General features: G+C 36.2%; 1 protein-coding gene across 1 annotated transcript; it reads right to left on the bottom strand.

Moving 5' to 3' along the window:
• Positions 1-744: 744 nt before the first annotated feature.
• On the bottom strand, positions 745-12,218 carry LOC123037247 (putative nuclease HARBI1). The gene is made up of 4 exons (XM_044457122.1): positions 12,207-12,218; positions 1,758-1,903; positions 1,421-1,691; positions 745-1,365 (listed from the first exon to the last, which is right to left on the bottom strand). The coding sequence occupies exons 2-4, from the start codon at positions 1,892-1,894 to the stop codon at positions 745-747; spliced, it is 1,029 nt and encodes a 342-aa protein (XP_044313057.1). The 5' UTR covers positions 1,895-1,903; positions 12,207-12,218.
• Positions 12,219-13,413: the final 1,195 nt, after the last annotated feature.

Genomic DNA, 13,413 nt, shown 5'->3' on the forward strand with positions numbered 1-13,413 from the left:
TATTTATGTTTAGATAATAGTTGCAAGCTGGCGTGGAAGTCTCTACGGGACAGCTACAAGTACCACAAGTGCAAGCAGCCAAAGAGTGGAAGTGCTGGAGGAGACCCATTGGAGAAGCCAACAGGTGCTGCGGAGTGGGATTTCGCCCCCTACATGAGCTTCCTGCCGGACTTATCCACGCAGAGGCAGTAGGTTCTGGCCAAAAATTTTTTTACATTATACTAATATAATTTATTTTTAACAGAACAACCCATTCTGTGTTTTCTGAGAGCGACGGAGCACAAGCAATGGACTACTCCATTGAGGAAACTCAAGACCCTGTTGAAGCTGGCTTTTTGGAAGCGGAGGCGGAGCTGGAGGTCGAGCTGACTGAGGCCCAAAAGGAACTGTATTCCTATGTAAGTTGCCCAATTTCTATTAAATAATATAATTTCTTATGAAATATTTCTATACTTTCAAAGGGTGGAGGAAGAAGGAGCGCCAAGAAGCGAAAGGTGGAGGAAACACCAGCAGCCAAAATGTGCGACATGCTGGGCAACTTTCTGGAGCAGCAACAAAAGGCTCCCCTTCCCACTCCTCCAAGGCCGGTGTTTGCCTACTGGGAATCGATTCTTAGCACGCTTCCTCCGGAACGTGCTGCCGAAGTGGAAAGGAAGATGACCCGGCTTCTGTGGGAGGAGAAAGACGCCAGTTAAAATAAAAATAAAAAATATTTAACATTGCAAAATAACTTTTATTTTTTTTTTAATTTCTTTGCACACCGGCAGACTCGTCTTGCCAAGGTACACTTCCAGCACTTCCGTTTAAATATTCTATAAGGTTGTTTCGAACCTCCTTACTGAAGTCTTGTGGGCGACCTCGTCGGCAGGGCCGCAAGTCGGTCAGGACAGTGCTTGGTATCTCCTGCATCGAGTAAGTTGCTGGACTCTCCCGCATCAAAAAATTATGCAAGGCACAACAGGCTACAATGATTTTTTGAGCTTTGCATGGATTGCTTAACAAAGTTCGTTGTACAGCCATCCACCTAGCGCTGAGAATCCCAAATGCGTTCTCAATGCAACGACGAGCCCGACTTAGCCTGTAGTTAAAAATCCGCTCCTCCCTATGCAGATCCTTGCCACTATACGGCTTCATGATGCGCTTATGAAGGGGGAATGCATCATTACCAACAATGTAATAAGGGGTTCGATGGCCGTTTATAACATTGTCCTCCGGAAAGGGCAGCTGGTCTAAGAGCAACTGTTTGCCAAGAGCGCTGTGGGAGAAGGCATTCATGTCTCCTTCGCTACCAAAAGCCCCCACATCAATGTAGGTGAAGCGATAGTGAGCGTTGCAGATTGCCATAAGCACAATCGAATGAAAGCCCTTCATTACAAACGATTTTGTTATTAAATTCTATTGGCATTTAAAAAGTACTTACCTTATAATTGTAAAAAAGGCTTCCGCTATTTGGCGGGCCTTTTATCGCCACATGCTTTCCGTCGACTGCTCCAATACAATTAGGAAAGTTCCATTCGTCTTCGAAGTCTTTAACCCACATCAGCATATTCCCCGTCGTCCACTTGGGGAATTCATCCCGCAAAGCAGTCCAAATGGCAATAGGCACCTGGAGGAGAATCACTCCAAAATGTTGCTTACTGATCCGATAAGTTGATCCAATGTGGCGTTGCAGGTCTCCAGAGGCAAGAAATCTAAATAAAAGGATACAAAATATAAATATATTGTTATCTAAGACTAAATATTTAAAATCTAATTACTCTAAAACGATGGCCAACTTGGCTTTTATTGGTATAGCATCTGGGCGAGTGTTCCGTTTCGGTATAAGGTACTGCTCCACCATTCCAAAAATAGTGTTAAAACTCTTCTGAGGCATGTGAAAGTTTTCGAAAAACATTGAGGGAGTCTGCAACAAGTTTTGAAACTTTAAAATGATAAGAAAATATTTTTTAGTGCACGAATATTAATACATTATTGAACAGCATATCGGCCTTTAAGGGCCCTTTCCTGCAGATATGGGCTCACCCAATATTTCGGCCGCTGTCTTTTCTCCTCATCCTCTAATGCCACAATACATGCCGCCATGCTGACAACCAAAATCAAGCTTGTGTTTTTTGAACTCGACATTTTCGTTTCATTTAACTTTGTTTGCTTTTTTGTTTGTCAACAAACCCAGCTGCTACGGTCGTACTGTCAATCAGCTGGGTTTGTTGACAAGCAGTTAAAATTCAAATATCGCATTTGCGGGAAAGAGCCTTTAAAAGATATTATCAAATACCTTGGCAAGACAAGTCTGCCGGTGTACAAAGAAATTAAAAAACAATACAATTTAAATTTAACAGTTGTTTTTTTTAATTTACTGATAATTATTTGCTAATTAAAAGTTCATAGCTGCAGTTTTGTTGTGTTAAATGTACATTCTGGACCTAAAAAACATTTTGCTCTGACAAGAGGCACCCCAGATAGTATTAATGTTATTTTGTAATCACATGTAAACACCTGCAATCGACTTTTGTGAGTTTTTTGAGTTTTTCCCTCCATTTCTTATAATGTTCACTGAGAAGCGCACGCCAAAAGATTAAATTTTTTAATCTTTTCCGCTAGGGTTCACCCAAAGTTATTTTCCGCAGACTGGCAACGCTATGGAATTTTCTGGTATTTTTTTCGTCGATCAGGAGACCGACGTGAAAAAAAGGCCCGACGAAAAGTGAACGCCAGCTATTTGCCTCTCGCTCTCTCTCATGACTGGCGTACGGTTTACGTCGAAGTGGATACTAGGCTTTAAATTTTTTAATCTTTTCGCTAGGGTTCACCCAAAGTTCATTTCCGCAGACTGGCAACGCTATAGAATTTTCTGGTATTTTTTTCGTCGATCAGGGGACCGACGTGAAAAAAAGGCCCGACGAAAAGTGAACGCCAGCTGTTTGCCTCTCGCTCTCTCTCATGACTGGCGTACGGTTTTCTTCGATCTGGATACTAGGCTTAACAATCAAAACTGAAAAAGGTGTCAGTGTAAATTACCCAATATCCTTGGTATGGAAATTACCAAGCTCTTTACCGTTCATGTCTTCTAGGACATATATAGATTGGCCAAGTTTTTTCTTTACTCGAGCTTTGCTTCCTACAGGAGCTAGTTTAGATTGTTATGCAAATGTGCCACGCCCACTGTATTGCCCACAAGCGTTAACTAAGCAAAGGTCAGTCTAGCGCTTGAGATCTTATTTTGATTATTAACACTCAAATATTTTCTTCAAACTAATTGCTCATAATGTCATAAAAAATCGGAGCAACCTCTGGCAACCACATTTTTAAAGAGAGAGTAAAACTGCTTAAAAAGCGCTCACTGTTGTTTTATTTGTAAATTCTACATTCCAAAAAATTTTCGATTCGCTCCAATCGTAATATATTTTTTAAGGTTTTAATATATACGTTTAAAGGCTTTATTTAAACCTGATGGAATTGTCTCATTCTTACATTTTGTTTTGATTCTATCAGCGCTGTCCTCCTCGATTCTCATAAAAGCTTTATGTATGCGCCATGTATTTTAAACCTGAAGGAATTGTCTGATTTTTGGCCATGTTAATCGAACTTTTGTTGATGCAGGTGCTGTTCTCCTCGATTCTCACAAAAACGTTGGGGTATTGGGCTGCGATACTCGTATTTTAGCTTTTTCTTGGAGTTTAGTTTTGTGGTGAAGTGTTTGTGTGAAAAAAATCAATTTAAAGCTTTCGTCAGTCTTTTTCAAGACTTCATTGGAAACCGCATTGGATCTGGATTTATCAACTTCTTCATCTTCAAAAGATAGGTGATCTAGCTTAATATTTGCATTTGTAGACATAACCTAATATTTCTTGTAGATTAGTTTTACACATTTTTTTCAGTAATATTTATAAGTTTCTATATCGTATATATAATCATATATATATATGAATTTATATAATATATCTATCTAATTTTAATATTTAAAATCTAAATCTTAAATTTGAGAAACATTTCGGACGAATTTTTATCAAAATGCCGCGGCTAAGAAACACGTCCGCGGAACAAAGACGTCGCGCTATTAATAATCGAAGTCAGTCTTTTTATTGAGATAATTTAAATGAAGTATGTTCCCGAAATTCCCAACGATTGGCAGAAGCTCGGGAAGCGGATGCGCAAGGCAGAGAAGAAGAACGCTCGCAAGATGGACAGGCTCATTCCTTATGCAGACGAAATCGTAGGTTCGCAATTCGAGAGCAGAATCGGAATACCGTGGATCATGCCATTTAAAGAGAAAGCCCCACCCATAGAGAGTCCGAGCGCGAAACTGATGCTGCGCGCCACGCTTTAATGCGTTCTTCGGAAGAATATAGGTTATTGGCTCAGGAAAGAAATACTAGGGAGCATGCCATAAGAAGGGAAGATCAGACTTATAGAGAGTCTGAACGCGAAGAGGATGCTGCGCGTCACGCTCTGATGCGCTCTTTCGAGAATTATAGAATAATGGAACAGGAGAGAAATACCAGGGAGCAAGGCAAAGTCCCTGTTATAGAAATGACTACCGTCAGCGAGATGCAGAATACCATCGGACGGCAAGGAGTGATCATGCAAGGAGAAGCCAGCAGCAAAGGATAAATTCATCGCAAAGAAGAATGACCCGACAGCAAACCCGCATAATGGTAGAGCAGGTCAGGCAAATGAATGAGGCTCGAGTTATAAACTATAGAAGTAATTCACAAAATCGTGCAGCGGAGTCTCAAAGACAATCCCAGCGAAATATTGATGCGAGAGCTAGATTGTCTTCCGAAGAACAGATTAAACAAAGAGAGCTACAAGGACAAATTAGACGATCTGGAGCACGTGATACCTATTTAAATAATATAAAGATGGGTCCTAGTAAAATATGTACAAATTGTGGAGGACTATGGTTTCCCTTTCAGGTTAAAGCGCTTAACAAAGGGATAAGCGATAGTATGGGGAGTTCTCGCACCTATCCTTAGGAATAAGAGCGAGCAGTGCAGCAATAAGAATTCACCATGGGCATCGAGGTTTAATTTGCTCTGCCCGCGCTCTCGAGTGACTTTGCCAGTGATGCCACGTAGGGGAAAAACGGAAAAAAATAGTTTTTCATTTGTTCGAATCGAGCTTGAATCGATGCCCATGGTGAATTCTTATTGCTGCACTGCTCGCTCTTATTCCTAAGGATAGGTGCCAGAACTCTCCATACTATTGCTTGTGCTTCGCACATGTTAGAAGTGGTGAGAAACCGAAGTTAGAAAAAGTTAGCTTCTAACATAACTCCAAGCAGAGCTTTGGCAGAGGCCCGGGCAGAGCAAATGAAACCTCTATATAGTTTCTTACTCTATGATACAACAACGTGCTCTCAACACAAATCTCTTTCACTCATGTTATATCGATAACAAAGTTGTGTTTTCTCTAATGTTTAGCATGTTATTCCCTTCCCCTCATTTTTGGGTTAGTTAACGTGTCTGTAAAGCCATTGAGTGAAAAATAAATGTAGAATTCTGCTTTGCCATTAAGCAAAATCCGACTTTTTTTAAAGAATATTAAAAAAGTCCCTTTAAAATGTATTGCTTAATTAACTAATTAATAAAGACAATGATTAAATACTTATTATTTTGAAATATTTTTATACAATTTTTAATATCTTACGTATGTTTTATGTTGGTTTTTAATGTAATTATAATTGTAAACAATTATGCAAATAAAATGAAAAAATATATCTGAATATACAATCATGTATATATTTCACGTGATTCGTCTTAAATAATTTTAATTAAGTCTATAAAAATGTAAAAATGTATATCTAAATAAATGTAAATATTTGTATTTTTTTAAAATATATCACTGATAAGCTAACTTCATTTGTATTATTGAAATGTTTACAATTTAATAAAATTTTATACAAATTTGTTTTGGTCACACAAATTTTATTTTTGCAAGCTTAATATTATAGTTAATCCGTAGAAAATTTACAATTTTACTTTCATATGGAATTAAATTGAGACAAATCTGAAATGTGGACGTTGAATTCAGGCCCATGTGGAATGTGGACGTTAAATTCAGTCCCATGTGGAATGTGTGTGTTGCAGCGAGTTGAGAAAGAAGATAAGTATAAAAAAATAGTATTTTAATATATAATTTGATATAGTTTATTAATTTCAATTTCTTTATTTAGCTTACTATAATACCAAGCCATTTTCAAGGCAAAAAAATTACTGAAGAAACCTGGAAAATGGAAAATACGTAAGTAGGGTGAAGAAAAATAAGTGCTTTGTTTTGTTTGTATGTATGTGTGTGACGCTTGTTGTCAGTTTTTGTCTTCGTGTTTGCATTTCAATGCGCGCGAATTCAATAATAGAAAAAAAATTTGAAGAATACAAAAAGAATTTAGTTCTTATTATTATTTTTTAATTACTTATATAATTATTTTTTTATTTATTTTTTGTATTTATTTATTTATTTTTTTTTGTGCGGGGCATATAAATGCCTTTTCTTTCCCGAGGGAGGGAAACAAATCTAAATGGTTGGAAAACCTTATATTAAGGTTCCGACCCAAATGTTGGGTGAGTGTTTATTTAATTTTTTAGTTATTAAGTTAAGTTATAAAATTATATTTAATTTATGTAAGTTTACTAATCTTTTTTTTTATTATTATTAATTAGGTTATACGCCAGTGCATGAACCAATGTTCAGCCCTTGGCAAAAAACTAAGCAGTTAATGTGTGGAATTAGGGCTTGTCGTATTGGTGAAACCCTAATAGGGCTAAATATTGAATCCGTTAGGAAATTCTTTGAAACAAAAAAAGTTTATAAAAATGAAACAGAAAATATTTTGTTGTGTGAGCAGCACCAAACAGAATTTAAAATTAAGTTAAATCAGAATTCAACACAAGACAATTCGACAAGCCTTAATAAATTAAATATTTTAGAAGATGGATTGAGCGCTCCTAATTATTTAGAATACAGAGGATTGAGCTCTCCTGTATCTATAAATGTACCAGAGAAAGGATTGAGCTCTCCTCCTATTTTGGAATCCTAAGGATTGAGCTCTCCTGTTTACACTAAATGTAAACCACAAGGATTGAGCTCTCCTAGCATTTCTTGGAGAAAAACTAATTCAATTATAAAGTCTTTAAAACTAAATACTAAAGTTTTAAAAGACAAAAACAAGAAGTTGTTAAAGGGACAACATTGTTTAAGATCCCTCAATATTTCGATAAAAAAAGACATTTCTAAAGAAAATCGCTCAAACGAAATATTATTTCAAAAAAATATTGAATTGGAGCAATGCAATTCGGTTTTAGAAATGCAAAATGATGCTCTTTGGCCGTTTGTAACAAAAACGACGCATTAGAAAGCCGCAATTATGATTTAATTTTGGAAACAATGCTGTTCCAAGAAAAATCATCAATGTTGCAGGTGAAAGAGAATTCATTGCTTTCACAAATATTGGAGCTAGAAGAAAAAAATAAAAAATTTGCAGAGGAAGTCGAAAGCGCTGGTCGTCTTAAACTTTTAACTTCATTTGAAGATTTTGAAATTTTAAAAAGCAAATTTTTAGAATGCTCCAATTTGTCATAACATTCCAGAGCATCATTTCAAAGAAAAAGGGAATTCATTGCACCGATTCAGAAAAACGGATATTTTTGCAAATTGATATGCACAGCCCGAAGGCATACAATAATTTAAGGTTAAATTTGGGCTTCAATATGCCATCAGAGGCATCTTTAAGAAGATGGTTGCCCTTAAAGGAATTTAAGCCTGGCTTTACCGGAGATCATATTGTTATACTAAAAGAATTTGTAAACAAAATGAATCAGTCCGATAGGAATTGCACAATTCTCTTCGATGAAATGTCGATCAAGTCAGGACTTGAATATGTCCCAAAGTGGTTGGATTTGTAGACTTGGGAGATGGTTATTCTGGAAATGACCAATATTCATCTCCAGCAGAGGTCATGATGGCCGTGATGACACGCGGCCAGGTAAAGCCTTGGAAATATGTTTTGGCCGTCTTTTTTGTAAATAACTTTATTCAAGGCGACCACTATGGAAAAATCCTTCAAAGAGCCGTTGATTGTTGTGTATCAATTGGCCTTAAGGTAACAGCTATAGTTGGCGATCAAGGCGCAATGAATTGTCCAGCATTTACAAAATTGGATTCCTTACTATCTAGTCCGAGGCCAGAATATATTTATGATTTTGTTCATTTGTTCAAGAGTATTAGAAATAATTTCTTGGAAGGTAATTGAAGAGTTCTACAACATTGACGCATGCGGTGTATCTCATTTGGCACCAAAGTTATCGGATAAGCACATTGATCCAAATAATTTTCAAAAAATGAGTGTTAAATTGGCGACACAGGTGTTTTCAAACACTGTAAGCCATGGGATCAATGTGTTGAGAATGACTGGAACCTTAGAAAGTTCTGTTAATGCTATTGCAATATCCGAGCTTTTAAAACAAATGGGCGATGGTTTTGACCTTTTAAATGATTTCTCGTGGATTTCTCGACGCCCGTGTTTGAACGGTGTGGGGAAAATTTAGCTGTTCGAACATGTGCGAGGGACCAGGAATAGGATGCAACCGCCGTAAGAGCTGCGTGCGATTGAAGAGTACAGCAAGTAGGGGTTGAATTCAAAAAATTTGGTTTTATTTTGATAGATTTATGATATTTTAGTACTTTTAAAGAACGCAATCAACACTTTAAAGAACCCAAATAACACTTAGCAACGTTGTTTCATAAATAAAATTCAAAAAATGTGTTTATATATGGCTTAATTTGTAAAAAATTTTGATTTTTGGGAAAATGTAGCCCAGGGGTTGCATATAAATCGATGGTAATTCGGAATCCTTATTAATTCTTATTCTTTTAATGATTTCTCTGCAGAACATCAGTTTGTTTACTTTCAATGCATTCACCACACTTCGAACCGCCAAGCAGATTTTCAGTATGAACCAGTTGTTCGTTCTGCCTTCGAGGTTCGACGTCTCGCTCAGCCATACACGATGTCTTAATGGTTCTCTCGTGTTTTGCCGACGACGAAATAAAATAACTCGAAAATATAGGAGAGAAAATCTGTTATTTGGCATGTTATTCTCTTTAAATTTAATGTTAAAATTTAACATGAGAGAAAAAGAATAACATGCCAAATAACAGATTTTCTCTCCTATATTTTCTGCCGTCTGAGATGTGGACGTTAAATTCAGTCCCATCTGAAATGTGGACGTTGAATTCAGTCCCATAAGAAATGTATACGTTGAATTCAGTCTCATAAGAAATGTAGACGTTCAATTCAGTCCCATGTGGAATGTGGACATTGAATTGAATAAATAGCGTTCAATTTCTTTGCCTTCAGCTGAGACATTGACAATTGAAAAAAATTTTGTTGCAGCGAGTTCGGAAAAAAGATAAGTGAAAAATAATTTTATTCAAATATAATTAGAAATAGTAAATTAGTATTAATCAAATATTTCTTATTTCTATTTTCAACAGCAAAAAATTACCGAAGTCACTGGAAAATGGACTCGGAAAATGTGTAAGTAGCGCTTCCCGAAAAATAGCTGCCTTCTTTTCTTTGTATGTGTGTGAAGTTTGTTCTCAGTTTTTGTCTTCGTGTTTACATTTCGTTGTGCGCGAATTCAATGACAGAACAAAATTTGAAGAAAATTAAATTTTTGTTGTACTTCAAATACAAACAGAATTTAGTTGTTATTATTATTTTTTAAATTACTTATATACTTCATTTATTATTTATTTTTTGTAATTATTTATTTATTCTTTTATTTATTTTCAGTATAAAGCAGTGCATAGTGGACAACTGTGTGGGGCATATTAATGCCTTTTGTTTCCCAAAGGAGGGAAACAGGATGAAATGGTTGGAAAACCTCAAATTGAGCTACGCAGCCAAGCGAGCTCGGGTGTGCCAAGCACACTTCAGGTCGGAATGCTTCTCAGGTGGAACTCTGAGGAAGGGAAGTGTTCCGACCGAAATGTTGGGTGAGTATTTATTCCATTTTTTAGATTTTAATTTAAGTTATCTAATTATATTTATTTATATTTATGTAAGATTACTAATTTTTTTATTATTATTTAGGTTATAAGCCAGTGCATGAACCCATGTTCAGCCCTTGGCAAAAAAGTAAAAATGCTATGTGTGCAATTAAGGCTTGTCGAAGTGCTATAGGCCTAATAGGCCTTAATGTAGTATCAGTTAGAGAATTCTTTGAACTGAAAAAAATTCACAATAATGAAAAAGATGTTGTTTTGTTGTGCGAGAAGCACCAACCTCATTTTAAAATTAAATTGGAAAATAAGTCAACACAAGTAACTTAAGGCTTGTCGCTTAATAAATTAAATATTTTAGAAGATGGATTGAGCTCTCCTAATTATTTTGAATCCAAAGGATTGAGCTCTCCTCTATCTATAAATGTATTAAAAAAAGGATTGAGCTCTCCAAATAATTTGGAATCACAAGGATTGAGCTCTCCTGCATTTACAAATGTATTAGAGAAAGGATTGAGCTCTCCTGTTTACACCAAATGTAAACCAAAAGGATTGAGCTCTCCTAGCTTTTCTTGGAGAAAAGCTAGTTCAATGACAAAGTCTTTAAAACAAAAACAAGAAGTTGTTAAAGGACCAACATTGTTTAAGATCCCTTAATATTTCGTTAAAAAAAGAAATTTCTAAAGCAAATCGATCAAACGAAATATTAATTCAAATAAATATTGTAGAGCAATGCAATTCTGTTTTAGAAATGCAAAATTATGCTCTTTCTAAAAGAAATTTGGCCGTTTGTAACAAAAACGACGCATTAGAAAGCCGCAACTATGATTTAATTTTGGAAACAATTATGTTCCAAGTAAAATCATCAATGTTGCAGGCGAAAATGAATTCTTTGCTTTCACAAATATTGGAGCTAGAAAAAAAAAAAAATTTGCAGAGGAAGTCGAAAGCGCTGGTCGCCTTAAACTTTTAACTTCATTTGAAGATTTTGAAATTTTAAAAAGCAAATTTTTAGAATGCTCCAATTTGTGCGGAAGTAAAATTCAGAGCAAAGAAAATGCCGCAGGAATGAATGAAAATGTCATAACATTCCAGAGCATCATTTCAAAGAAAAAGGGAATTCATTGCACCGATTCGGAAAAACGGCTCTTGTTGCAAATTTATATGCACAGCCCGAAGGCATACAATAATTTAAGATTAAATTTGGGCTTCAATATGCCATCAGAGGCATCTTTAAGAAGATGGTTGCCCTTAAAGGAATTTAAGCCTGGCTTTACCGGAGATCATATTGTTATACTAAAAGAATTTGTAAACAAAATGAATCAGTCCGATAGGAATTGCACAATTCTCTTCGACGAAATGTCGATCAAGTCAGGACTTGAATATGTCCCAAAGTCTGACCAAGTGGTTGGATTTACAGACTTGGGAGAGGTTATTCTGAAAATGACCAATATTCATCTCCAGCTGAGGGTATGCTGGCCGTGATGATACGCGGCCAGGTTAAACCTTGGAAATATGTTTTGGGCGTATTTTTTGTAAATAATTTCATTCGAGGCGACCACTATGCAAAAATCCTTAAAAGAGCCGTTGATTGTTGCGTATCAATTGGCCTTAAGGTAACAGCTATAGTTGGCGATCAAGGCTCAGTAAATGGTCTAGCATTTACAAAATTGGATTCCTTACTATCTAGTCCGCCAGAATATATTTATGATTTTGTTCATTTGTTTAAGAGTATTAGAAATAATTTCTTGAACAGAGATATCTCATTACCATCAGACCCACTGAAATTTGATGAAATTTCATCTAAAAGTGTGGCGTCTTGGAAGGTAATTGAAGAGTTCTACAACATTGACGCATGCGGTGTATCTCGTTTGGCACCAAAGTTATCGGATAAGCACATTGATCCAAATAATTTTCAAAAAATGAGTGTTAAATTGGCGAAACAGGTGTTTTCAAACACTGTAAGCCATGGGATCAATGTGTTGAGAATGACTAGAACGTTGTTAATGCTATTGCACCATCCGAGCTTTTAAAACAAATGAGGGATGGTTTTGACCTTCTAAATGAAGGCACTTATCGTTCAGATAATAACATGACATCTCAAAAACTCTCTTTTTTCCGTTTTTCCCCTACGTGGCATCACAGGCAAAGTCACTCGAGAGCGCGGGCAGAGCAAATGAAACCTCTATATAGTTTCTTACCCTATGTTTCGATCGACCGCCGGAGAACGACTGACCAATTCTGGTCTGGGTGCCTCGTTTTATACCCGTTCCTGGCCGATAACTTGGTATCGGGATTCCAGGGTTGATTCTGAGTTTTTTGGTGTGGCCATCTGTCCCTTGGGTTGGCGCGCGTTCAAATATGGATGTGCGTCAAATTAGCGTCGATGGCGGAATGGTGGAAAGTGGAACATTGAGGCTGTTGTTATTTTTTGATTTTCTTGCTATTTATACACGTAATTAAAAACTTTTAGATGCAAAAATATTAAAAAAAAAAATATATATATATGAAAATTTAAGCATATTGGAGGTCAAAAATGCATTTGAAAAATCGACTTTGGAGAATATCTCAATTCACAGTTCATCGGCTTAAAGGACGTTTCTTCAAGGATATAAACTTAAAATTTTATAAAAATCAAAATCGCTTTAAGCCTAGTATCCAGATCGACAAACGATTACGCTAGCGTAAAAACTTTAATCTTTCCAGTGTGACCAAAAGTTTGAGAGTTCATCAGATTTAAGCGTGCTATGGTCGTACTGTCAATCAGCTGGGTTTGTTGACATGCAGTTAAAATTCAAATATCGTATCAAATACCTTGGCAAGACAAGTCTGCCGCTGTACAAAGAAATTAAAAAACAATACAATTTAAATTTAACAGTTGTTTTTTTTTAATATACTGATAATTATTTGCTAATTTAAAGTTCATAGCTGCACTTTTATTGTGTTTTTTCGTACATTCTGGACTTAAAAAACATTTTGCTTTGACAAGAGGCACCCCAGATAGTATTAATGTTATTTTGTCCTCACATGTAAACACCTGCAATCGACTTTTGTGAGTTTTTTGAGTTTTTTCTCCATTTCTTATAATGTTCAGTGAGAAGCGCACGCCAAAAGATTAAATTTTTTAATCTTTTCGCTAGGGTTCACCCAAAGTTTATTTCCGCAGACTGGCAACGCTATGGAATTTTCTGGTATTTTTTTCGTCGATCAGGAGACCGACGTGAAAAAAAGGCCCGACGAAAAGTGAACGCCAGCTGTTTGCCTCTCGCTCTCTCTCATGACTGGCGTACGGTTTTCGTCGATCAGGATACTAGGCTTAAGGCAAATAATATATTTATTTGCGATTTTATAGATTTTAAATTTGAATTCACTGCAAATGGTTCGCCCACATTTGATGTACAATTCTTC

The sequence above is a fragment of the Drosophila rhopaloa genome, unplaced genomic scaffold (genome assembly GCF_018152115.1).
Source record: "Drosophila rhopaloa isolate 14029-0021.01 unplaced genomic scaffold, ASM1815211v1 contig_155, whole genome shotgun sequence".
NCBI lineage: Eukaryota > Metazoa > Arthropoda > Insecta > Diptera > Drosophilidae > Drosophila > Drosophila rhopaloa.

Bases quoted from the DNA above. Each gene is read 5' to 3' on its own strand.
- LOC123037247 (XM_044457122.1), bottom strand. From the start codon at position 1,894: ATGTTTTTCGAAAACTTTCACATGCCTCAGAAGAGTTTTAACACTATT. The intron at 1,692-1,757 runs GTAATTAGATTT...CCTTTTATTTAG, and splicing joins AAGTTGGCCATCGTTTTAGA to ATTTCTTGCCTCTGGAGACC. The intron at 1,366-1,420 runs GTAAGTACTTTT...TTTGTAATGAAG, and splicing joins GCCTTTTTTACAATTATAAG to GGCTTTCATTCGATTGTGCT.